Consider the following 25,272-nt stretch of genomic DNA (forward strand, 5'->3'; position numbering starts at 1 on the left):
CTGCGTTCAGGGAATATCAGGTATTTGGGCATCAACATTTCCTCCAATCTGTCAGACCTGATCAGCTTGAATTATACCCCACTGTTGAAATCGATTGAGGATGATCTTGAACGTTGGAGAACTTTGCCGATCTCTCTTATGGGCAGAGTATCCACTGTGAAAATTATGATATTACCAAGGATCAATTATCTGTTCTCTATGATCCCAACCAAACCATCTATATCTTGGTTTAAGTCATTAGATTCATATATAAATAAATTTCTTTGGAAAAATAAGCCAGCACGAATAAGCCTAAAAACATTACAAAAATCTAAAGAATGTGGGGCTTAGAACTGCCAAATTTCTCCAATTACTTCCTGGCAAATAGGCTACAGTATATCTTAAAATGGATAAAACCTAACCCCTTGGATCAGTTATGGCTAGACATTGAACAATCATTTAGCCAAGAAATCCCCATCTTTAACTTACCTTTCATAAGTCAAATCAAATCCAGCTTGGTGGGAATTAAAAAATAACTAGGTCCTCGCTCACTCCTTGCCAGTACACTCCGATCTGGAATAACCCTGATATATTGCTTAAAAAAAAACCTTGGATTTTACAACATGGCATGACAAAGGAATAAGTTGCTTGGAAAATATCATAAGGGGGGTATCTGGGGTTGAATCGTGGGTGGGGTGGTGCAGGCCGTCCCTCGGGGTGGTGGGTAGACGGGGAGCCGCATCCTGTGGGTGGTAGGCGCCTGCTGCTGCTGGGGGGGGGGGGGGGGGGCTGTGTGCGTCCGGTGGCGCTGGTTCCTCCGCGGCCTCCCTCGCCCCTGGGGGTGGGCCGGGTTTGCCCTGGGTGCTCTGGCTTGACTACTGTGTGGGACCGTGGGGTGTGGGCATGGGAGGCTTTGGCCCTGCCCTTGGTGTGGGCACGGGTGGTTATACCCCGCTGCCCTTGCAGAGCCTTCTCCCTTAGGTATGTATATGGCTATATATATGTGTGTGTGTAGGTATGCATGTATATATTTATTATTATCATATCTAAAATAGCTAAAAGATCTAAATTATTAGAAAATATATTATATATAAATTATTATATATTAAGTATCAATAGTAGTATCATTATTATTCATACATTATACATACATTATACAACTATTATCAATAAATATTATTATTATTATTACTATTATTATTATTACTATTATTATTATCACTATTATTGCTATTATTATTATTATTATTATTATTATTATTATTATTATTATTATTATTATTATTATTATTATTATTATCAATTACTTTACTTTATTTTTATTTATTATTTTTATTCTCAATTTTTATTTTTGTATATGGTAGGCATGTGTGAGTTATGGGGACTGTGTGCTATCGTCCCACTCTGGCTGTGGCTGTTTCCCGGGTGGGGCGCCTGGTAAGCTCATACGGGAGGGGGGGTCTCGTTTGTGCAGCTTGGACTCTAGGTGGGGAGGTGCGGTGCTGGGGTGGGGCATTACCTGATTCTCTCCCTTCGGTAGGGGGGTGGCTGGGTTGTGGTGGATGTGGGGCGGGCGGGTGGGGGGGCTGGCTGTGGGTGTGTGGGTAGCGGGGCGGATAGCGGTTGGGGTGGTGCTCTGCGCGGCGTGGGCCGGGATTAGCGGGGGGCTTGCTTGGGGGGCGGGGTGGTGGGCTCTGGGTCGTGGGGGGCCTCGACCAAGGGTTGGAGGGTGGGGCTGGCCGGTGGCTCACTGCTATTTACCGGTGTCTGGTTGGCCCCTTCTGTCTCCGGTCTGGTGGCGGTCTTCCCACCTCCGGGGTGTCCTACTCGGCGGGTCCGTGGGTGGATGGGAGATGTGGTGGAGACGGGTCGGCGCTGTGGCGGAGGGTGGGTCTGGGGGGGCATTCACTTTTTGCGGCTGTTGGGGTGTTGTTTACCTGGTGGGCTCTGCTGCCTGGTGTGTGTGTCTCTGTCCCGCCTGGCACTCTTGGCTCACGTGCCCGGGGGGCGGGGTTGGGCTCTTCCCCATGCGGGTCCCGGTTCTCTTGCGGTCTCTGTGGTGTCACTCCCTGGGCTGCCATGGTGACGGATGTGTTGCCGGGGCGTGGTCCCTGCTGTTCTGGTGGTTGTAGGAGCTGCCTCGGGGCATGTGGTTTGTCCACGGCTCCTGGTGGTCCTGGGGTGGCGTAGCTGGCACAATCTCTGGTGGGGCCCTCCGGGGGGGAGCTGGCAGGCCGGACTGGCTGGGTGGGGCTCGTGGTTGGTCCTGTGGCCCAGGGCTTGCTCCGGGCGGCTGGCTTGCCCGGCTCGGTTGGTCGGTAGTGCGGGGTGGGCGTGTGTGGGGCCCCGGTCCTCCCTGCTGCACTGCACCACCTCACATACATGTAGGACTTTGGGGGGTGGCCTGCAACTGGTTATGCCGGGGCGAAGGGTTTCCTTGCGGATGCCCTTTTGTCCTCTGCATTCCTCTGGCTTGGTCACCCTTCAATTTTAACTGCACCTTAGACACTCAGTTCTGGGGGGGATCTGGGCAGGCATGGGACCCACCATTGCTCAGCTTTCCTCCACACACACACATACACAAACACCACACACATAGGTCAGCCATAGGGGGCAGGCCTATTTTTAATTGCACAATCTACACCAGGGGTGGGCAAACTTTTTGACTCGCGGGCCGCATTGATATGACAAAATTTACGGGGGGGCAGACTATATATTTTACACGTAACAGTCCACCTGGTATTATTGTATCTGTAAAATTGTCATGCAATCTGCTATTATTATTTATTATTTTATATTTATATTTAAATATTTTAAAAATAATAAAATATTATAATAATTACAATAAAATTAAAATAATAATAATTATTATATTATTATTATGTAAAATATGCAAATATAACAATAATATTATATATAATAATATAATAATTAGCATTAATATAATAATTATAATAATCATTAATATTATAATATATAATATATTATATATTATATTATATATTATAATTATAATAATAATTATTATAATAATCTAATAATCTAATAATAATCTAATAATAATAATAATAATAATTATTATTATTATTATTAATAATTATTATTATTATTATGTGCTTGTGTCCCTTTTTTCAGGAGCACTTTGTAAACAACCGACAATGTCAAAAAACGAAATTGATAAAACCATCAAAAGGTTGGCTCAGGCCATGATGCCAGGTTGTATGTTGAGTTTAAATGAAATACTTTGGAAAGATTGGGCGGGCCGTATTCAAACACTTGGCGGGCCGGATGTGGCCCCCGGGCCGCAGTTTGCCCACCCCTGATCTACACAATACTATCATCACACACACAGGTGTAGCGGGTTGGACCGGACTGCCTACCCCCGCGTTTGGCCCACTGGCTGCTGGGGCTTGGCGGCTCGCTCGGGGTGCCCTGGGCTGCAGGATATTTTGGTCTGGTCTGCCTGGCCTTCCTGGGGGTCCCGCTGGAACCAGCTGACGCCGGGGCTTGCCCTAGGGTCATGGTTGGCGCTACCTCCCTGGGTCTGTCCTGGGTCGCGGGCCCCCACGTGCCCTTGGGGGGGGCGTTCGCCGGCCTCCAGGCGGTGGGGTCCGCGTTGCTGGTGGCCGGAAGTCTACGGTGGTGGCTTGGGGTTGTTGCGCTGTGGTGGCTGCTGCGGGGACCGGGCTGTGTTTTGGGAGGGGGCCTGATCCTGCTCATGGGGACGGGGGCCTGGGTGGCGTGTGGGGATGGGGAGCATGCTCCTCGGAGTGGGGCCTGCTGGGGGGGCGGTGCTCTTCCGGGCCTTTGGGTGTCTGCTGCCACTGGTCCTATGCTCTGCTGCATCGCTGTCCCTGTCTTTGCCCATCCCCAGTCTTGCCTTAGGGCTCGTCGGGGATGGTTCTCCGGTACGTGGATGAAGCGCTGCTGGTTGGATGGTGGGGTCCGTCGATGGCCTTGCGCTGGTCTTAACTCCTCGGCTCTGGTGCTTGGCCTCCCTATGACTTGGAGCTATGGCTGGTGTCGGCCGGTGGAGCGCCTCACCACTCGCCTGCTCGCCCCCTCCGCTTGCTCATGTGCGGGCCTCCTCCCCTCACCCGCTCCTTTGTCTGCCACACTGCTGTAGCCCTGATGCCGTGGTCGAGGGGAGTCTGGGGGTGCTATGCCTTGGCGGTCCGTACCTCCCTGGGCTCGGGGCCTGGTTGTGGGTCTGGGACCCCTGGGTCCCCCGCCCTGTGATGCCCCGGACGCCCCACCCGGGGACGTCCACAGTGTGTGCTTGCGTGTGTGTGTATTGAGTGGATGGGGTGTGCGCGTGTGTCTGAGATTATTTTATGTATTTATTGTTTTAAATACTTAGATAAATAATGATTAGTTTTATTATAATTATATATATATATATATATATATGTGTGTGTGTGTGTATATGGCCATGTAGATATACGGGGGGGGGGGGCTCTGCGGGGGTCTGGCGCAGGGCGTTCCATCTCTACCGCCCGGTCCTCCATGGGGCAGTGTGCCCGGGCCTCTTCTGTCCTGGCCGGGGCGGTCCTATGTCGGTGGTCAGGCCTGGGGTTACCTGGGGCGGGCCGGGTTCTGCTTCCTGGGGGTGCGTGGGGTGCGTGGGGGGCGGGGGGCGGCGCCTCCGGCCGTGGACGGGCTCCCTTCCGGCTGGCGGGGCGCCCCTGTGCCCACGGGTGTGTGGCCTTCGATGCCCTTCTGCCCTAGTGGGGTATGGTCTCCCGCTGGTCTCGGGGGTGCGGCTCTCCTCCGGCCTGCTGGCGCCCTGTTGCCGGTTGGGATTGCTCCTCCATGGCCTCTTACTGGTCTCTTCGGGGAGTTGCTTCAGGGGCGGGTCTTGGGGAGTCGGCCCTGGCTTTGCCCACACCCACGGGGCCGGAGGATCTCTGGCGGTGGGGGCTTGACCTGGCTGCGCGGGGCGGGGTTTGCTGGGTGGTAGAAGGCAGTCTCTCTCCTTTTGTCATTCTCAGTGACAATTACACATTCACACACTCGCATTCACATACACAACACACCTCCGTATGGACACTCACAGCACATGGGTGCTTCTCTATACAATATACCATCTTATCCCTGATGTTTATATGGTATTTTTATGCTATTATTACAGTAATAATGATGTCAAGCAGTGAGATTTTAATTACTGTAATTGTATGGTTGTAATTGTGTTTACTATCACGGTTCATGTCTTCATTGTTACTTTTGCTACTGGTAAGTTGGACTGTTTCATTTCACTGATATCATCTCCATTGTGACCCTTAGCCATCATTGACATTTAACTGTTCTGTTTGTCACTGTTGTTGTTATGGGAATTCTTGTTGCTGCTGTTTTTGTCTCTCCCTCTACTGCCCCCCCCCCCCCCACACCCCACCTTTCTCTTCTTCTTTTCTGTTCTTCTTCTTGCTCTGGTCCAGTCACTCCAAATGGCATAACAAAAACATCAAATAACGGCAAATAAAATTTCATGGTACAGGGAAGTTGTAGCCAACACCTTTCCTGACACAGAGCAAATCTGTCTAGCATGTAAGGGCATTTAGATCACCAATACTATCTGCCCCAATGGCTGGACGGGACAAAAAAAAAAAAAAAGTGCCAAGGTTGTCCTATAACTTCCCTACATCATGCCATGTGTGTATTAGCCTTTACACATGAGTGAATTAGCTTAAATGCTAACATGCTAACGGCTACCATGCTAGCACCTAACAAGAGGGCCTCAAGTTTAGAAACTGCCAAGGTTGGCGGATAACCTCCCTGCATCATGCCATGTGTGTATATGCCTTTAGACATTAGTAAATTAGCTTAAATGCTAACATGCTAACGGCTACCATGATAGCACCTAGCAAAATAGCTTCAAGTCCCAAAAGTATTAAAGCAGTCCCACAGTGTCTCCACATCATGCCATGTGTGTAGTTGCCTTTAGATATGAGGAAATTAGCTTAAATGCTAACATGCCAACAGTCATCATGCTAGCACCTCACAAGAGAACCTCAAGTTTAGAAAGTGCCAGGGTTGTCCTATGACATCCCTACATCATGCCATGTGTGTATTTGCCTTTACACATGACAAAATTTGCTTAAATGCTAACGGCTACCATGTTAGCACCTAGCAAGAGGGCCTCAACTTTAGAAACTGCCAAGGTTGTCCTATAGCCTTCCTGCATCATGCCATGTGTGTATTTGCCTTTAGACATGAGTAAATTAGCATAAATGTTAACATGCTATCAATTAGCATGCTAGCACCTAGCAACATAGCATCAAGTCATGAAAGTTGCCAGGCACTGCTGTGGTGTCTGTACATGTCATGTGTTGTTTTCCAATTGAAAGCAGCACTTGCCTTGTCATGGAGTACTAAAGAGCAGAGAGTATGTGACATACAGGTTGATACTGAACTATGGATTCCTGACATGATGATAACACAGCTTATTGCTGTATCATGGATTCTATAAAAATGTTGATATTTGTATTCTCTGGCCTTTGAGGTGCCTGGAGTCACTGTGCTTAATTAGAAAAACCAAACTTTTAAAATCTACACAATAAATGACCTGTATGGTATCAGCTGGGAAAGGAATCATTGTAATCGCACATGTCGACACAGGTGGTTTTTGAAGGGAGGGGCTGTGAGGAGGAGGAGAGGACAGTGAATCAGCACAAAGGACTGAAAAGGCTGAATCGCTCATGTTGAACAGAAGCTTATTACAGCCAAACGATTCGAGATATTGACACCACGGGATGACCGTGAGCGGCCCGAGCGTTGGGGCTTCGCATAGATCTAACGGATATACGATACGGATACGGATATATAATGGACATAGATAAAACAGTGTGGCCAGGAAGAGAAGTTGTTTGCAAAACAAAAAAGTTATCTTTTCGCCTCCCCTGCCAGAGTAGAAGTCAGAGTGGGAGACGATGGCCCTGCGCACACCTCCTTCTGACGAAGATAGAGCAAAAACTAAATATCCGACGAAAAAACTAATTAGCCATAGAGAGAGTTGAGAAGTTTGTCTAAAAAATGAGCCATTAATCACGTTTCTACGTGGCCGTATGGCTGAGCTACAAGACTTTGAAAAGTCTGTAAATTCTCGTTTTTTCTCTGGCATGTGCTGTTCTAAAAATAGCACAAAGTGTACCTAATCTAGAGGCCCATTTTTGAACGTTTTGGTTAATAGCGTCGCCATGGTTACATGAACCTCTCCAAAAAATAAATACCGCTGTAGTCCCGAGCGTCAGGATTCCGGCGGTGTAACATGTGTGGGGGTGCTTCTTGCGGTTTTGGCCGCATTACGCGCGCAAAAATAGGAAGATTAAGATATAACTAGAAAATTCCCGCAGAAATTTTGATGGACTTGCCACCTGTGCTGTGAACCTCGGGCCCGGTGTGCCAATGGCTACCGTGCTAGCACCTAGCAAGAACGCCTCAAGTACCGAAAAGGTTGATGCAGTCCCATAGTGTCCCCATATCATGCCATGTGTCTATTTGCCTTTAGACATTCGTAAATTAGCTTAAATGCTAACATGCTAACGGCTACCATGCTAGCACCTAGCAAGAGAGCCTCAAGTTTAGAAAGTGCCAAGGTTGTCCTATAACCTCCCTGCATCATGCCATGTATGTATTTGCCTTTAAACATGAGTAAATTAGCTTAAATGCTAACATGCTAACAGTCGTCATGCTAGCACCTAGCAAGAGAGCCTCAGGTCCCAAAAGTGTCCAGGCGGTCCGATAGTGTCCCCACATCATTCCATGTATTTGCCTTTAGACATGAGTAAATTAGCTACAATGTTAACATGCTAAAAGTCATCATGCTAGCACCTAGCAAGAGACCCTCAAGGTTAGAAAGTGCCAAGGTTGTCCTGTAACATCCCTACATCATGCCCTGTGTGTATTTGCCTTTAGACATGAGTAAATTAGCGAAAATGTGAGCATGATAACAGTCATAATGCTAGCACCTAGCAAGAGAGCCTCAGGTCCCGAAAAGTTTGGAGCAGTCCCCTAGTGTCCCCATATCATGCCACGTGTGTATTTGCCTTTAGACATGAGTAAATTAGCTAAAATGCTAACGTGCTAACAGTCATCATGCTAGCACTTAGCAAGACAGCCTCAAGTCCCAAAAGTGTCCAAGCGGTCCGATAGTGGCCCCACATAATTCCATGTATTTGCCTTTAGACATGAGTAAATTAACTAAAATGCTAACATGCTAACAGTGATCATGCTAGCACCTAGCAAGAGACCCTCAAGGTTAGAAAGTGCCAAGGTTGTCCTGTAACATCCCTACATCATGCCCTGTGTGTTTTTGCCCTCAGACATGAGTAAATTAGCTAAAATGTGAGCATGCTAACAGTCATAATGCTAGCACCTAGCAAGAGAACCTCAACTTTAGAAAGTGCCAAGGTTGTCCTGTAACATCCCTACATCATGCCTTGTGTGTATTTGCCTTTAGACATGAGTAAATTAGCTTAAATGCTAACATGCTAACGGCTACCATGCTAGCACCTAGCAAGAGGCCCTCAAGTTTTTTTTTTGTTTTTTTTGTCCCGTCCAGCCATTGGGGCAGATAGTATTGTTGATCTAAATGCCCTTACATGCTAGACAGATTTGCTCTGTGTCAGGAAAGGTGTTGGCTACAACTTCCCTGTACCATGAAATTTTATTTGCCGTTATTTGATGTTTTTGTTATGCCATTTGGAGCGACTGGACCGGAGCAAGAAGAAGAACAGAAAAGAAGAAGAGAAAGGTGGGGTGTGGGGGGGGGCAGTAGAGGGAGAGACAAAAACAGCAGCAACAAGAATTCCCATAACAACAGAGACAAACAGAACAGTTAAATGTCAATGATGGCTAAGGGTCACAATGGAGATGATATCAGTGAAATGAAACAGTTCAACTTACCAGTAGCAATAGTAACAATAAAGACATGAACCGTGATAGTAAACACAATTACAGCCATACGGTTACAGTAATTAAAATCTCACTGCTTGACATCATTATTACTGTAATAGTAGCATACCAATAGCATATAAACATCAGGGATAAGATGGTAGATTGTATAGAGAAGCACCCATGTGCTGTGAGTGTCCATATGGAGGTGTGTTGTGTATGTGAATGCGAGTGTGTGAATGTGTAATTGTCACTGAGAATGACACAAGGAGAGAGACTGCCTTCTACCACCCAGCAAACCCCGCCCCGCGCAGCCAGGTCAAGCCCCCACCGCCAGAGATCCTCCGGCCCCGTGGGTGCGGGCAAAGCCAGGGCCGACTCCCCAAGACCCGCCCCCGAAGCAACTCCCCGAAGAGACCAGCAAGAGGCCATAGGGGAGCAATCCCAACCGGCAACAGGGCGCCAGCAGGCCAGAGGAGAGCTGCACCCCCGAGACCAGCGGGAGACCATACCCCACTAGGGCAGAAGGGCATCGAAGGCCACACACCCGTGGGCACAGGAGCGCCCCCGCCAGCCGGAAGGGAGCCCGTCCACGGCCGGAGGCACCGCCCCCTGCCCCCCACACACCCCCAGGAAGCAGAACCCAGCTCGCCCCAGGTAACCCCAGGCCTGACCACCGACATAGGACCGCCCCGGCCAGGACAGGAGAGGCCCGGGCACACTGCCCCATGGAGGACCGGGCGGTATAGATGGAACGCCCTGCGCCAGACCCCCGCAGAGCCCCCCCCCGTATATCTACATAGCCATATACACACACACACACCCACATATATATATATATATATAATTATAATAAAACTAATCATTATTTATCTAAGTATTTAAAACAATAAATACATAAAATAATCTCAGACACACGCGCACACCCCATCCACTCAATACACACACATGCAAGCACACACTGTGGACGTCCCCGGGTGGGGCGTCCGGGGCATCACAGGGCGGGGGACCCATGGGTCCCAGACCCACAACCAGGCCCCGAGCCCAGGGAGGTACGGACCGCCAAGGCATAGCACCCCCAGACTCCCCTCGACCACGGCAACAGGGCTACGGCAGTGTGGCAGACAAAGGAGCGGGCGAGGGGAGAAAGCAAGCGGAGGGGGCGAGCAGGCGAGTGGTGAGGCGCTCCACCGCGCCGGCCGACATCCGCCGGGCAGCTCACCCCCGTGAGGGAGAGCCATAGCTCCAAGTCATGGGGAGGCCAAGCACCAGAGCCAAGGAGTTAAGACCAGCGCAAGGCCACCGACGGACCCCATCATCCACCGGGAGGGCCAACCGCCCCCCGCCCCCAGAACCAGCAGCGCTCCACCCACGTACCGAAGAACCATCCCCGACGAGCCCTAAGGCAAGACTGGGGATGGGCAAAGACAGGGACAGCAACAGGTAGCGCCAACCATGACACTAGGGCAAGCCCCGGCGTCAGCTGGTTCCAGCGGGACCCCCGGGAAGGCCAGGTAGACCAGACCAAAATATCCTGCAGCCCAGGGCACCCCGAGCGAGCCGCTAAGCCTAAGCAGCCAGCGGGCCAATCGCGGGGGTAGGCAGAAGGTCCAGCCCGCTACACCTGTGTGTGTGATGATGGTATTGTGTAGATTGTGCAATTAAAAATAGGCCTGCCCCATATGGCTGACCTATGTGTGCGGTGTATGTGTATGTGTGTGGAGGGAAGCTGAGCAATGGTGGGTCCCATGCCTGCCCAGATCCCCCCCAGAACTGAGTGTCTAAGGTGCGGTTAAAATTGAAGGGTGACCAAGCCAGAGGAATGCCGAGGACAAAAGGGCATCCGCAAGGAAACCCTTCGCCCCCGGCATAACCAGTTGCAGGCCACCCCCCAAAGTCCTACATGTATGTGAGGTGGTGCAGTGCAGCAGGGAGGACCGGGGCCCCGCACACGCCCACCCCGCACTACCGACCAACCGAGCCCGGCAAGCCAGCCGCCCGGAGCAAGCCCCGGGCCACAGGACCAACCACGAACCCCACCCAGCCCATCGTGGCAGCCAGTCCGGCCTGCCAGCTCCCCCCCGGAGGGCCCCACCAGAGATTGTGCCGGCTACGCCACCCCCGGACCACCAGGAGCCGGGGACAAACCACATGCCCCGAGGCAGCTCCTACAACCACCAAAACAGCAGGGACCGCACCCCGGCAACACATCCGTCACCGTGGCAGCCCAGGGAGTGACACCACAGAGACCACAGGAGAACCGGGACCCGCATGGGGAAGAGCCCAACCCCGCCCCCCGGGCACGTGAGTGCCAGGGCGGGACAGAGACACACACACCAGGCAGCAGAGCCCACCAGGTAAATGACACCCCAACAGCCGCAAAAAGTGAATGCCCCCCCAGTCCCACCCTCCGCCACAGCGCCGACCCGTCTCCACCACATCTCCCATCCACCCACAGACCCGCCGAGTAGGACACCCCGGAGGCGGGAAGACCGTCACCAGACCGGAGACAGAAGGGGCCAACCAGACACCGGCAAATAGCCAGAGAGGCCATGAGAGCCAGGCAAAATGTGTAAACACAAATGCCAGATATAGTCAAATGAAATTAAAATTTGATAGATCGGCTTAACACATGACAAGCCGTCATTCGTTTCTTGCACATTTTACGGACTATTTTTCATTCGTTTGATAATAAGAAACAATGTGAATGCAACACAACACGGGTCGCGGACTGGGCAGACTGGTGCATTTTTATCAAAATAAGCGCAGTGAAACATTCTTTCATATTTTAAATTGTTTTCAAACTAATAGTGGTAAATATGTGCATAAACAATCAGCTGTATATGTATCTATGTAGAATATACATAAATTCTTACAATATATGACTTAAAGATGTTTTCATGTTTACAAAAAATACCACTCATTTTTAAGGTGTGGCAGCTTTTATTTTGTTATGGCGCGATGCCACAACCATTTTCATGTAGCGGAACCGCTGTACGTACGCTGTAGTGTACGTGTGCCTGTATGCATCTCTGTCCCTTGCAGTTATGTGTTTATTTGCCACTGGATGTGAAAAATGCCTTAAAGCATGTCAGCGAAAGTTCACATCGAGATGGAGACTAGATGAAGATGAAGATGGGCTAAACCAGTAAGGCAACATGAGAGTGTGTGTTTAAAAAAAACAAAACAAAACTGTAACTCTGGAGTACCTAAATATTAAATTGTTTAAGTGTTTAAATTTAAGTGATTTATTTGCTTTTAATCCACCCTTTAGGCGCCAGAGTTTTTTTCAGTTTTGATGTTACTGAAAGTTCTATAGACAATAAGTGTAATTTTATATACAGACAGAAATGTGAATGATAAATTATGAATAAAATGGACAAATGAACATTTAACATTTATTCAAGAAAAAATTGGAAAGGGAGAAGTGTAGGGGACGCTATCTTTGTACTTTGAATGCTGTCTTGAATTTAACAGTGTTTCTATGTGATTTTAATGAAATTGCTGCCACTCGCAACTTTCTTTCGCATCATTGCAGGTTATTTAATAGTTGGACTCAATGAAAAAATGCAGTGAGTCAACAACTCATATGGTGCTTTATTTGGGCACTTGCTAATCTATTTAATGATAATACTCGCAATATTGTAAGAAAACCTGCACAAAAGCAACAGTTTGGCCAAAACTTCATCATTCCAAAAACCGAGGTTAGACTGTGCTTTCCCAAGGAGACAGGTCTGATTTGTGTGCTGCATGGGAACGTAACCAGTCTGCTTGTTTCCTTGACTCAAATACAAATTGATGTTATTTTCTCAGTATGTTTGAGAACGGCTGCATGGTGGACCAGTGGTTAGCACGCAGGCCACACAGCTAGGAGTTTGTGTGGGTTTTCTCCGGGTACTCCTGTTTCCTCCCACATTCCAAAAACATGCTAGGTTAATTGGTGACTCCAAATTGTCCACATGTATGAATGTGAGTGTGAGTGAGGTTGTTTATCTATATGTGCCCTGTGATTGGCTGGCGACCAGTCCAGAGTGTACCCCGCTTCTCGCATGAAGTCAGCTGGGATAGGCTCCAGCACACCCACGGCCCTCGTGAGGGTAGAAAATGAATGAATGAATGATTGAATGAATGAATTAATGTTTGAGAGCTGTTTGGACTATGCATAGATGTTCATATGTATCAGGATGTATGTATCAGTGCAACCAAGTTTGGGTTCACAGTACCTCTATAATCTGTATGGATAGTGTAGATAGTATTAGGGAGTTGTGCTGTCATCTGCCATGTTTCTGAAAGTGTTTGCAATGTTTTAAGAAGGGAGTGATGTTACTACCAACATCTGCCCACAATTTCCATTAAATGAAGGTCATCTTCTGATAAATACTGAATTCTGAATATGATAGTGATAAAAATACTTTGAGCTGCTTATTGCTCCAAGTTAGCGTACAGCTTGTAACAATTATGAACACGAATGAGATGACACATGACTGTGTTGTAGCCTTGTGTTTCTTCCCAGGGACTAAATCTCTGTGTTTCCAAATGTTAAGATAAAGACCTAACGGTTAACTGGGAGTGAGCAGGTCTAGAGTGAGGTCAGGGTATTACCCCTCACATCAGCATTAACATATGGCTGTTAATTTCAGTAGCATCAATGTCAGTCATCTTGGACGCTGAACGAGCTGTAAACAGAACTCTGACATATTATCACCTTATAAAATAGTTATGGCTGATGTGTTAACAGTTGTGGATTTACAGTTTGGGGTTGAGTTTCTTGCTCCACAGTGTGAATGGTATGACACAAAAGTTGCCCGCCTTCACCCATTTGCAAGTAATAGCTTGAGCTCCAAAAGATCCTGTGATTTATTTTAAGAGGATGATATATATATTTATATTTGTACTAACATGCCCCTTTAGGGGCAAGGTGCAGGGGGGACTTTGTCACCATCAGTGTTGCTCTGCTCTTGGTAACATTTGATATTTTCTTGTGTGGTCAGCAGACAGACTACAGGTTTGCTTTGAAAACTGAACACACAACAATAAAGCATGTCAATTATGACTTACATAAGCCATAGTTATAATGACTTTAATAGTGACTTCCTGCGATTGGCTGGGGACCAGTCCACGGTGTACCCTGCCTCTCGCCTGAGGTCAGCTGCGATACCCCTGTGACTTTAGTGAGGATAAAATGGATAGATGGATGAATGGATGAATAATAGTGACTTCCTGCTTCTTAGAGTCCCTGACCAAAATCATCTGGTCTGTACTCGGCCTGGGTGTTGGTGAAATGTTCCACTTGACGCTTGGTGTCTGTCATCTGGTTCTGCTGTTGCTTGGAAAAGCCCGAGTCAGACTTGACAGTGAAATTGGACCTCTACCAGGTCCGTCCCCTGTTGGTTTGTCATTTCTCTTAACTGCCGTCTGTGTTGGACTTTCTCTAATGCCTGCAAATGAATCCCTTTTTGTGCCATTCTCCTTGCTGTAAAATAAACAAAACATATATGTTCACTCCTCATTTAAAGTATCCATTTCAAAGTTATATGATTCAAATGAAATGTTTGAATAAGAAGGGATGCTGATATTGTTGATATTGTAAGTGCAGCACAGTAAGAGCCTGAAAGAACCATTAATAGCTAAAGGGGTCGTTTGTATTGTTCTGTATTTGTTTGTTCGTGAGCAATATTTGGCAAAACTACCAAATCAATTTCCACAAAACTTTGTAGAGGGGCAGGGCATGGGCCTCGGAAAAAAAACAAACAGAACTAAAAATGTTAATTTGATTTTTAGATATCTACAGTGTGCAAGATGATTCTTTTTTATGGTTTACAGACAAACTGTTGGTCACAAAAATAGTCTTTGAAGTCACTTTCCAAAACACAGCCTTCAATGTTTGCTTGTGGATGGTGAAAACTGGTATTTTTTGGTGGTTTGAAATATTTAGCCAAGGTGGTGTACATTCACTGAACAAACTGACATTGTGGTATATTAAATTCAAGTGAATAACTAGCTTCTTCTATATTAAATTGAATTTAATAATCAATATTTTTATTACAATATTTATAATATATATTCATATTTTAATACAAAGTACCAGTTTTAAATTAGGATTATATACACAACTAATATACGTAATTAATTAATTTTAAATAGCGGTGACGGGAGCCCAACGACACCAAACTAAACTACCTCAAACTAACTGGACTTTTCTTAATAAATTCAAGTAATTACAATCTATCTTGCAATTAAGTATACAGTATCTACTTAATAATACAGTTAAAATTCTATAATGTTAAATACATTTTACTTGAAACGAGTGAGCGGCATGATGACTGGTGCTAATGACCATGATGAAGCAGTAAAATTTCAGTATAAAATCCTCTGTGCCATTCTGTTACTCTTTGTCTCATCGTTTCTTCTGCTTTACATTCAGATTTCCCACCAGAAATACTGTATGCAGATACAATTGTTGACTTGAAAGTGCACTACAGTGCAATGAGTGCCCTCATATTATGAACACAGACACAAGGGACATTCCTATGTCTACCAGTTCAAGCCAGCCTCCACATAAAAGGCTTATCTCACATAAACAAGCATGTTGTTTTGTTAGCATAAACCATATGTCTACTCAGTGGCAGACCTTGCTTCCTTCCTGGCCCTTGTCATTAATAGTGAATTAAACATGGCTTACAGAGCTGACATCGGAAGGTGTTACTTGTAGCTACCATCGTTTGAATCACTTCAGGGTAAGATAAAAGAGGAGGCATGTGTGTTAATAGGTTATAATTTGGTGCAACACATGCTGTATAAACTTTCTTTTGCTGCAACTTGATAGTGTGCAAGACTGTGGACGATGTTGCCAACTGTCTCCGTGCTTTGGTTTTCCAAGAAGTTGCTGGAAGTCTCCCACGTTTCAAAACCATGCATGTTAGGTTAATTAGTGACAGTAACAGTGACTGTCTATTGGTATGAATCTGAGACTGAATGGTTGTTTATCTATATGTGCCTTGTGATTGACCAGCAGCCACCCGAAGTCAGGTGGTATGCTCCAACCCACCCCTGACCCTAAAAAGGACAAGAGGTATAGAAAACGGATGCATGTTTTGACCCATACATGAACGAAGGCCAGTGTGGTTGGGACCGGATATGCTGCGGATGCGTATAGTCGGACCTTCTGTAACAGATGCTAACAAGGATTCCACTGTGTTTTCTGTGTGTAAAACTAAAGTTATAGTTTTTTTATTAATAGTTTGGGTGTCTGGAACAGTTTAATGGGATTATACATGATTGTCTATGGGTTTTTGTACGTTTTAGTTTTCCTCTAAACTTTTGGAACAAATCTGGGTACCACTTCAACTGTACAGTTGAAGTTTTTGAGTTGATTTGTGAAATCACATCAGAATCAGAATGCCCTTTATTGTCATTTTACATATAGTAGAATGAAAAAAAAATAAATAAATAAAATAAATCACATGTCCTTCACAGTGTACACGAAGTAGCATGATTTACTGCTGGTGCTGTGAGTGTTTCAATGCGACTGTAAAAGCTATTGGAGTGACTTGGTGGATTCTCTCACTGCTGCTGCTGACACTATTTGACTTTGGCCATGAAGTCAATGGACTCATTCTTAATAACTCTGGGTGCATTTTCATGTGTGTGTGTGTGTGTGTGTGTGAGTGTGTGTGCGCGCGCAAGGAAAAAAAGCCAGCAAATAGAGGGAATTTGGGGGGTGGGTGAAACAGTGGACTCACATATTAACCTGTAACTTGAGAAGCTGATAACATAATGAAGAATAAGCTGGTGAGTGTGTGAGAGAATGGTGCAGTCCAAGTCTCCCTGATCACAATGGGAAAAAAGAGTTTGAAAATACATGTGTGTGCTGCATTTATATCTTTCTCATAACTTGTACGTCTTGAACAAGAGGGAGGAGCGAGCACAAGCAGGAGAAGAGAGGAAAAAAGCTGTAACCCTGTAGGCGGACTTTGCCTGCTCATTCAGGGCAGTGTGCAGCACTGCGATGTTTCCAGTTGTGGGATGTTAGGATTTGCCTCTGGCTGTACTTAAAGAGGGAGAGACTAGCCAGACCTATTGGCTTGGAGCTGGAACACGCACACACACATAGACACACCACTGCTCCCTCACTTTCTGATGCACAATCCCCCATCTCTGCTGCAGTACGGTAACAGTAAGTGGATTGAGCCTTAAATGTCTGACGGGAGCCAAACTTTTCGGACAATGCAGCGCTAAAAACATCACACTTAGGAAAGGAGACTAAAAAGAGTGAGGATGGCCACCGCTGTGTTTCAGGTAAGCTGTTGAAGTTGTGTTAGTGGGAAAGTGTTGCTGCTTGAGTGTTTTTTTTTTTTTTGTTGGAGATTCCAGAGAGCAAAAGAGCAAGAATTTAAAGTCGCTTGCTTGAAAAGAAGAAACAAATTGGACCTGGTCTAAGGGATGTAATAGTATGATGACTGCTAGATATACCATATGTAAACATGACCTTTTTGAGGATGTTCACTAGGTATGCACATCAGCATCAGTGTGTGTATATTTACATAGTATTTCAATGTGTCTGCCTCTGTTGGATATGTTTATTTTTAGTCTTGGCCCATATAGTTCATATAGACTCTGTATGGAGTTAATATATAGTTATATTTGTGGGTAACGGGTCTGTGTGTGGTCCTGTTAGAATACCATTCAGTGTGGTTGGTTGCCCATGCACACAGTTGGCATGACATTAGTGGCATCTGTAAGCTTACAATATATTTTTTACCATAAATTACGGGGGAAAAAACAATTCAATTATTTCTAAACAAAACACAGAAGGTTGAACTTCAGAATGAATACTACTACATGTGAAACCAATCAATAGAAGCCTGAAGGGCGGCAATGTTTGTTCCCCCCAAACTAAATGGAGTGATCAATGAGCTCTCTGCTTTGGGTCTCCAATGTGTCTGGGACCCTTCGGCAGCTTTGCTACAATTAGCCACACCCTTCATGGCAGGTCCGTTAGGATGGTGAAAAAGAAAAAAAAATCACATGGACGCTAAGGCAAACATAAATACAACTCAAGGCTGTCCTGCCAGGACAACGACATTATCCGTGACATCTGGTTGTGAGGGAGTGACGTGCTTTCACTGGCTGCGAGCCCATGCTAGACTGGATTTCGGTGGAGACATTTATTATCCGAATTAGCTGCCAGAGAAGCAGTGCTCCAGTCAGTCAGTCCTCTGTCCCTCCTTCAAGCAAATGTGATAGATTCCAGCCAGGACATGGATATTGAAAAGTTTGGCCAATCTGGAAGGATGCTTTTTGAGGGCCTGCGTGTAGGGCTATGTTTGTGTGAGTATGTAAGAGGGGTGGGGGGCCGTCTCATGGATGGACCATTAAAATCCACCAGTGAGAGTTCCCTCCATGTGTCTACCCATGCCAGTTTTGCATGTTCCTTAAGACTGTACAAGACTGTACATTCTTGATGGGAAAAGCAAAGCTGTATGAGTCTTCAGGTCAAACCAATACTCTTTCAAGCAGGCTTGTTGGATGTAAAAATCTGTGGGGCATTTTTGCTGAAACTACACTGAACAAAATTTTGATTTTGATGCCATTTTTCATGAGCAGAACCCAAACATCCATTCATCCATTTTCTATGCCCCTTATCCTCACGAGGGTCGCGGGGGTGCTGGAGCCTATCCCAGCTGTCTTGGGGCAAGAGGCTTGGTACACCCTTGACTGGTTGCCAGCCAATCACAGGGTACATATAGACAAACAACCATTCACACTCATTCATACCTATGGACAATTTAGAATCGCCAATTAACCTAACATGTTTTTGGAATGTGGGAGAAAACTGGAGTACCCGAGCGGGTAATCGAACCGTGCAGCCCAGAAATCAAACATTTTCTATGCAAAAAAATGCCCATTTCTCCCAAATAGCTGTCTAAATCTGTGATAGTCATCATTTCTTATTTACAGAGAGATGCTGATTACAGCATGACAGCATGATTATTTCTCATCGTGTGCGTTAGGCTGGCCACAATAAAAGACCACTCTAAAATGCGCATTTTTTGTGGCGTGTATAATAATGAATTGAAAATAAGTAGATTTTGCATCCAAATAGTCATCCCTGTCAGTCCTGGAACTCCACCCATTGTCAGCTTTTGTTGTGTCTTTTTGTTAGATTCCATTTTCACCCTCATTCACTAATGCGTGACTGTAACAGTTGTATTGTGGTTAAAAGTTAAATGGAATCGATCTAAAGCCAGTTGGGAGTTCTTCAAATGTAGCAATGCTATAATATTAGCAGTGCATTTTGGAGTCAGTCAACATGTTTGTGTGCCTTTATAAGTCATAAAACTATATTTAGTGTAATAGGGGTGTTTGTAATCGTGACTTTTATGATACAAAACACTTAGTACAGTACAGAGGAGCAACAAGATCCCCCACAAAATACATTGTGCAATAGAATGTGCAATTACTTTGTCACGTGTCTGCAACCTAGCTTTGCAGGTTGCTAGTGCTTTGGCTTTTACCTTTTATTCTTTCAATTATCATATCATATACAGTCTTGGTTTTATTGATTCATTTATTTTATTATTTTTTATTTCACAGGGTCTACTGAACCAGCTACTTAAAAAACAACAACAAACAAACTACTCTCTACATCACTAACGCTATAGATCAGAGGAAGTATGCAGCCGCAGTATTCATGGATCTGACAAAAGCCTTTGATACAATCAACCATGACATCCTAATAACTAAATTAGAAAGGTACGGAATAAGGAGGATTTGTTCTGAACTGGGTCAAAAGCTACTAGCTGACAGGAAGCAATACGTACAGCTAGGAGAATACACATCTGCAAGTTCATATATTACGTGTGGAGTTCCCCAGGGGTCAATACTGGGGCCAAAACTGTTCAACTTGTACATCAATGATATCTCCAAAGTTACGAAAGACTAAAGCTGGTATTATTTGCGGATGATACCACTGCTTTTTGTTTTGGAGGGAGTACAGACAAAATCATTAGAAAGGTCAGAGAAGAAATGGTCACACTAAAAAGATGGTTTGATGATAATAGATTGTCCTTGAACTTGTCCTTGAAAGTAAAACTAAAATCATGCTGTTTGGTAACAGCAGAATGGACACGCACCAGCAAATACAAATAGACGGTGTGGACATTGAAAGCGTGAACAAAAATACATTTCTGGGGATCACAATAGATGAAAATATGAGCTGGAAACCTCATATTACAAATATACAACATAAGGTGGCCAGAAACATTTTAGTATTGAACAAAGCAAAATTTGTTCTCAATCAGAAATCACTCCACACTCTTTATTGCTCTCTGGTTCTACCATATCTTACTTATTGTGTGGAAATATGGGGTAGTAACTATAAAAGCAATCTTCACTCGCTAAATGTCCTGCAAAAAAGGTCAGTAAGGATAATTCATAATTCCGCCTACAGAGAACATACTAACTCCTTATTTCTAAAATCACAAATACTTAAACTTACTGATATAGTTAATCTTCAAACAGCTAAAATAATGCATAAGGTTAAAAACAACCAATTACCTAAAAATGTCATCCAATACTTCTCTACAAGAGAGAAGAAATATGATCTCAGGGAAGAACTACATTTGAAACACTTATATGCTAGGACTACGTTAAAAAGCCATGGCATTTCAGTATGTGGAATCAAACAATGGAATGGATTGAGTAAGGACCTCAAAAAATGCACAATGATGAGCAAATTCAAGAAATAATACAAGCAGTTGATGTTTGCTAAATACAAGGGTGAAGAGTTTTGAACCAGTCATGATGTTGCATTTTGTTGCCCTGTACCAGTGACATGAGCAATAACAATAAAGGCTGCTTGAAAAATAAAAAGAGACTCAACCCTAGGTCTAATCTAATGTGCTATGTATATATCACTATATTGACAGTTACTATGGTACCCGTTCTGTCATTGTATGGTCATATCACCTTGTATTTCAGTACGAGGTGCATTATTAAAAAAAAAAACTAAACTAAACTAAACTGTATTATGGAAAGCAGGAAGTGAACAAATGTAACAGTTACTGATTGTAAAAGTACCAGATGGAGTGGTAGGATTTAATAAGCTTTGCTTCTTCCTACTCCTTTTGGACATGTGGAACTGTGAACTGATTATGTGATGCACTTGATTGTAATCTGATGCAAGTTCAAATGAAATAAAACCATTACCATGACCATTACTTTTGGTATTTTGTGGTATTTACAATTTAGAATCAGCTTTTATACAAACCTAACGAATTAAAGTTGGAATGACGACCCTGTCAAAGTGAAATCATTCATTAATAGACCTTAGTAGATCTGTTTTTTTATTGAGAGCAGAGTGGCAACATTCAGTTATGACTCCATCTAGGTTATATATTTTTTACTGTATTGTGCTGATGAAATGTCAGGCTGAAAAGCTGTTTTTTATTAACAAGGCCACTTCAAGGAAGGTTTACAGAAAGCAAACCAATTTCCGCAGTTTTGCAAAATGCAAAAATACTGTACCTGCATATATATATATATATACAGCTTAAGCAACGGGAGGGGGCTTGTACTTAAAATAAAATGACAGGAATAAATCTGTGGCAGGAACTGATCATCATTTTGCAATTGTGCTATTACTATAATAACATTAATTTTCACGCATATTTCAGTTTCCCACAGGGATGGAATTTATTTGTAGTGGTGGGTTCTGTGGTACATAGTTTGCCATGACGTAAGCGCATGTAATTGTAATGTATGCTGTTGGAGAAAGGAATAATGTTGTGGGAGAGACCTACAGTGAGTAAAAAGCATTAAAACAAAACAAAGATGATTAGAAATACAAATTTCACTTATGTTTGTTGCTATTTTTTTTACATCACAAACAAGGCGGAGCTGCCTTTGAGTAGATGGAACCCGGGGCCCACAGCAGCAGACCCTGCTTTGGATGACAATATGTGCTTTCATGTCAGTCGCCAAAAGTGTTGTGTGACAGTATGGCAGTTCAAAAGCGGAGTTCTGATGCATACCGCCACCTACCGTACTGAGTTGTACCGACAGGCTACACTTACAGAGTCGCATGATAATGTGTTTATGTCTGCTCCTACATACGTATGCTCCTGTGCAATACTATGTGTATATTTTGGATATCTTGTATATATCTTGTATATATCTTGTTAAATTGTCTTATTTTTAATCTACTTTTATATACTTTTTTTTTTAAACTACTGCACTGAAAGGAGAAGCTCTCCAATCTCGTTGTACATCTTGTATAATGACAATAGGGCCATTCCATTTCCATTCCATTATGAGTGAGGGCGCCAAATCTATTTGCTGCAGTCCAAATTTAAATAAATGAATGTATGGGAAACACTGTTTTTTTTATTAACTTCATTGCACAAAAGTAAGTAACATTGGTGACTCGTCTCATGTAATTTAGTTGCCTTAAGTTAAGTTGCCTTAATCTTAATGGCAAGGATTGATTGCCCTTTCATAATTTTGTTGCAGATCTACTACTGAGACGATAAAATACATTCTGTCGAAGTTATTCATCCCTCTTGCACTTTTTTTCTTACATTTTTTTTCTGCTTGTGGATTTGCATTTATTATTATTCATTATAATGACCAATAGATGGAAGAAAGTCTGTGTTTTTCCCAAATACTGGTTATCAACTCATGCTGCAATGTGGCCGAGTGCTTAGCATGTTGGCCACACAATCAGGAGATCGGGGAGACCTGGGTTTGATTCTCCTTGGACATATCTGTGTGGAATTTGCATGTTCTCCTCATGCGTGCCTGTGTTTTTTCGGGGTACTCTGGTTTCCTCCCACATTCCAAAAACAACGCATTTATGTGCACTGCAGTTGGCTGAATGGGGGCACACTTTACTCAATAAATTGACTGAAAACATCAAGTATTTTCAAGTCGTCAGCCTGAGGTCGGACTCAATTCCAAACTGAGCAAATCATTGATGATATTGTCAAGTCGTCAAAAGTCATCAAAGTTGTGAAAATTGTGAAAGTCCAAGTCATGAGTCCACACCTCTTTTCACTAATGTTGGGTGGCGTAAGGAGCTAACATTCTGCTAGCTCAGCCGACCAAGACTACAAAGACTTTAGGCTAGTGATTAGCATTAGCGATTTACAGTGCGGTTTTGAACACCTCTTCATGTGACATGTCATTAAACATTGAATGTACATTTAAACTGATACATAATAAGCATAAGATACTTACAAACATTTTCTCCAGCTCAACAGGGGCTTTCAACTGAACTGTCAGGAAGAAAGAAAAACAAAAAACAAGAATAGACAACGATAACTTCAGACTCAAGACAGGTGTGAGACACAATGTCAGGCAAGGAATGACTGGCGGATGCATGGAGAACCTGGCATGTCTGACAGTAATACACAACTTATCACCAAATGTGTGCCTGAGACAGCACAACAGACAAAGGAATGTTCATCGTAATACAACAAGAAATAACAAAGGAATTCCATAACAACACAGCAAATACAAAGACAAAAATCCGCAAAAGAAACAGGCTGTGACAAGAGCTCGCCTCAGCTTGTCCGATTCTGACAAGGCACTCCTTATACACTGTGTTTGGCTTTGACCACACACTGTTGTAAACTATTTTCTCTAAATTTACTAGAAGTAAATGCAGCATCCTAAGTAACCCAGAAAAAAAATAATACAAAAAATGTGATTGTTCCCAAAGACACAAGATGAACACGGACACGACCTCATTCTTGTTTTGTCATGAGTTATTTCTTGAATTCACTCGTGCTTCTCAAATTCTTCTTTATCTTCTTTATTCTTCTCAAAACCTTCTTTATCAAATGATGGCCCTTGCAACTTTCTTTGGCTCCATTGTGGTTAACTGATTGAATTCAAGAAAAAAAATCACGTCAAAGTGGTTTGTTGCTACATCATGTCAAGAATCACATCTTCAGTGAAGGTAAAAGTAACGTTATATTTTCATGTATTACTTTCATTCATCATTTATATGCATTTTGAATACTTTCTTCCATGCAAAAGTATAACAGTAAAACTATAAAAATGTGTTTTATGTTAACATTTTTGGCTTTCTGGCACAGAAATTAATTTGATTTACATTATTTGTCGTGGTAAAAGTGTATGTTTAAATTACTGTCTGACCTTCTGGAATTATTGATCTGGATTATTTATGCTAACCAAGGTTCCACTGTACTTAGTTTCATTATTGCAGCTGAAATATACCTCTTCATGTAAGGGCCTATTGTCTGCGTATATTTTCATTTTCGTCCCCTCTTCCCATTATGTTCCATTGGCGCTTTACTTACAGCGCATGAGCAGCTGTATGATGACATCATACAGAAACATGTTTTTACTGGCACAAAGATGCAAAACGGAAGATGTTGAAAGACTTCTTTACTTTTGATGGGGATTAGGTTTCCAGGCTTTCACAGATATTTCCAAAACTTATTTCTCTGTACTGCTTAGCTTCGGTGGTGTTTCTTTTGGATGGGAAATTTCATGTTTGGGTCACATGAAATCATAGAATGTTTTAAGACAATAGCAAACCTACTGTAGATACCCAGATAGTCTTCAATTGGATGTCAAAGTAACTGTGATTCATCAAGACAGCCTTCATTTCTCACCTCCTTTCAAGACACCCTCCTCATCCTTCACGATTTGGTTTGAATCCAGACAGTGAGGGCCTTGCTTAATGTGTAAATCAGCATGCTGGTAAACACTCTTTGCTGAAACTGCCTGGGAAGAGAACGTGACCACTGTTGTAACTCTGGAGCAAAAGAGAGTTTCCATACAATGATTTCTCTTGCACGAGCTATTAGTGGCAATAAACAAGTGTTCCATCATGCAAACACCACTTGAATTGTTAGTCTGTCTGCCCAGGACACAGGAGGGACACACACCAACTGAACCCTGGGTCACAACCGGTTGTTCGGGCTCCTATGGCCGGTGTAAGAATACTCAACAAATGCATGGAGGATGCGCACGTGACATGCTGATTTTTGAGCTGTAGACTGGCTCCGGCTCGAGCCCTGTGGTTCATTGTCATATCCAACATTTTTTTAGGTTGCAAGACAAACTTTGTGTTGTCCATACATGCACCCCCACATAAATAATTAATGCGGTTGGTACACATTCTGATATTTTTTGCGTCCTCCAAATGCGTTTAAGATCCTTCATGGGCACCACAACTAGGTTTTCCACATAACAACAAAACAGGTAAAAACTGCGATTTGAGGAATTGCACCACTGAAAAAATTGCACGTCTGGTTGTGATCTCGACTTTACCCACCAACATACACACCCCTCAAGCATGCTTACTTTTTTGTGCACATAAATAGCATAAATACCACATTTACCTACTGATGATGCAGCATCAGGTACAAT

At 44.0% G+C, this 25,272-nt stretch overlaps 1 protein-coding gene and 1 long non-coding RNA gene across 12 annotated transcripts in view; one reads left to right on the top strand and one right to left on the bottom strand.

Annotated features, from left to right (window-relative positions):
* LOC131136326 (uncharacterized) overlaps positions 1–23,191 on the bottom strand; it is a 35,784-nt gene extending 12,593 nt beyond the window's left edge. The window contains exon 1 of the long non-coding RNA XR_013629572.1: positions 23,107–23,191. This is a non-coding gene — a long non-coding RNA (uncharacterized LOC131136326). The remainder of the gene's footprint in view (positions 1–23,106) is intronic.
* The window catches only part of tns1b (tensin 1b), a 161,858-nt gene that overhangs the window by 55,310 nt on the left and 81,276 nt on the right, over positions 1–25,272 (top strand). For 3 of the 11 annotated variants that reach the window (XM_058083058.2, XM_058083055.2, XM_058083057.2), the window contains exon 1: positions 16,849–17,166. The exons of the other annotated variants lie outside the window; for them this stretch is intronic. Coding sequence is in view for 2 of the 3 variants with exons in the window: in XM_058083055.2 (XP_057939038.2) it covers positions 17,146–17,166 (21 nt within the window). In the remaining variant the exon portion in view is untranslated. Of the gene's footprint in view, positions 1–16,848; positions 17,167–25,272 lie in introns of those variants that run through there. 11 annotated transcript variants of the gene reach the window in all.

This window comes from Doryrhamphus excisus, linkage group LG12 (genome assembly GCF_037039965.1).
Source record: "Doryrhamphus excisus strain RoL-2023G ecotype Guam linkage group LG12, RoL_Dexc_Guam_v1.1, whole genome shotgun sequence".
Taxonomy (NCBI): Eukaryota; Metazoa; Chordata; class Actinopteri; order Syngnathiformes; family Syngnathidae; genus Doryrhamphus; species Doryrhamphus excisus.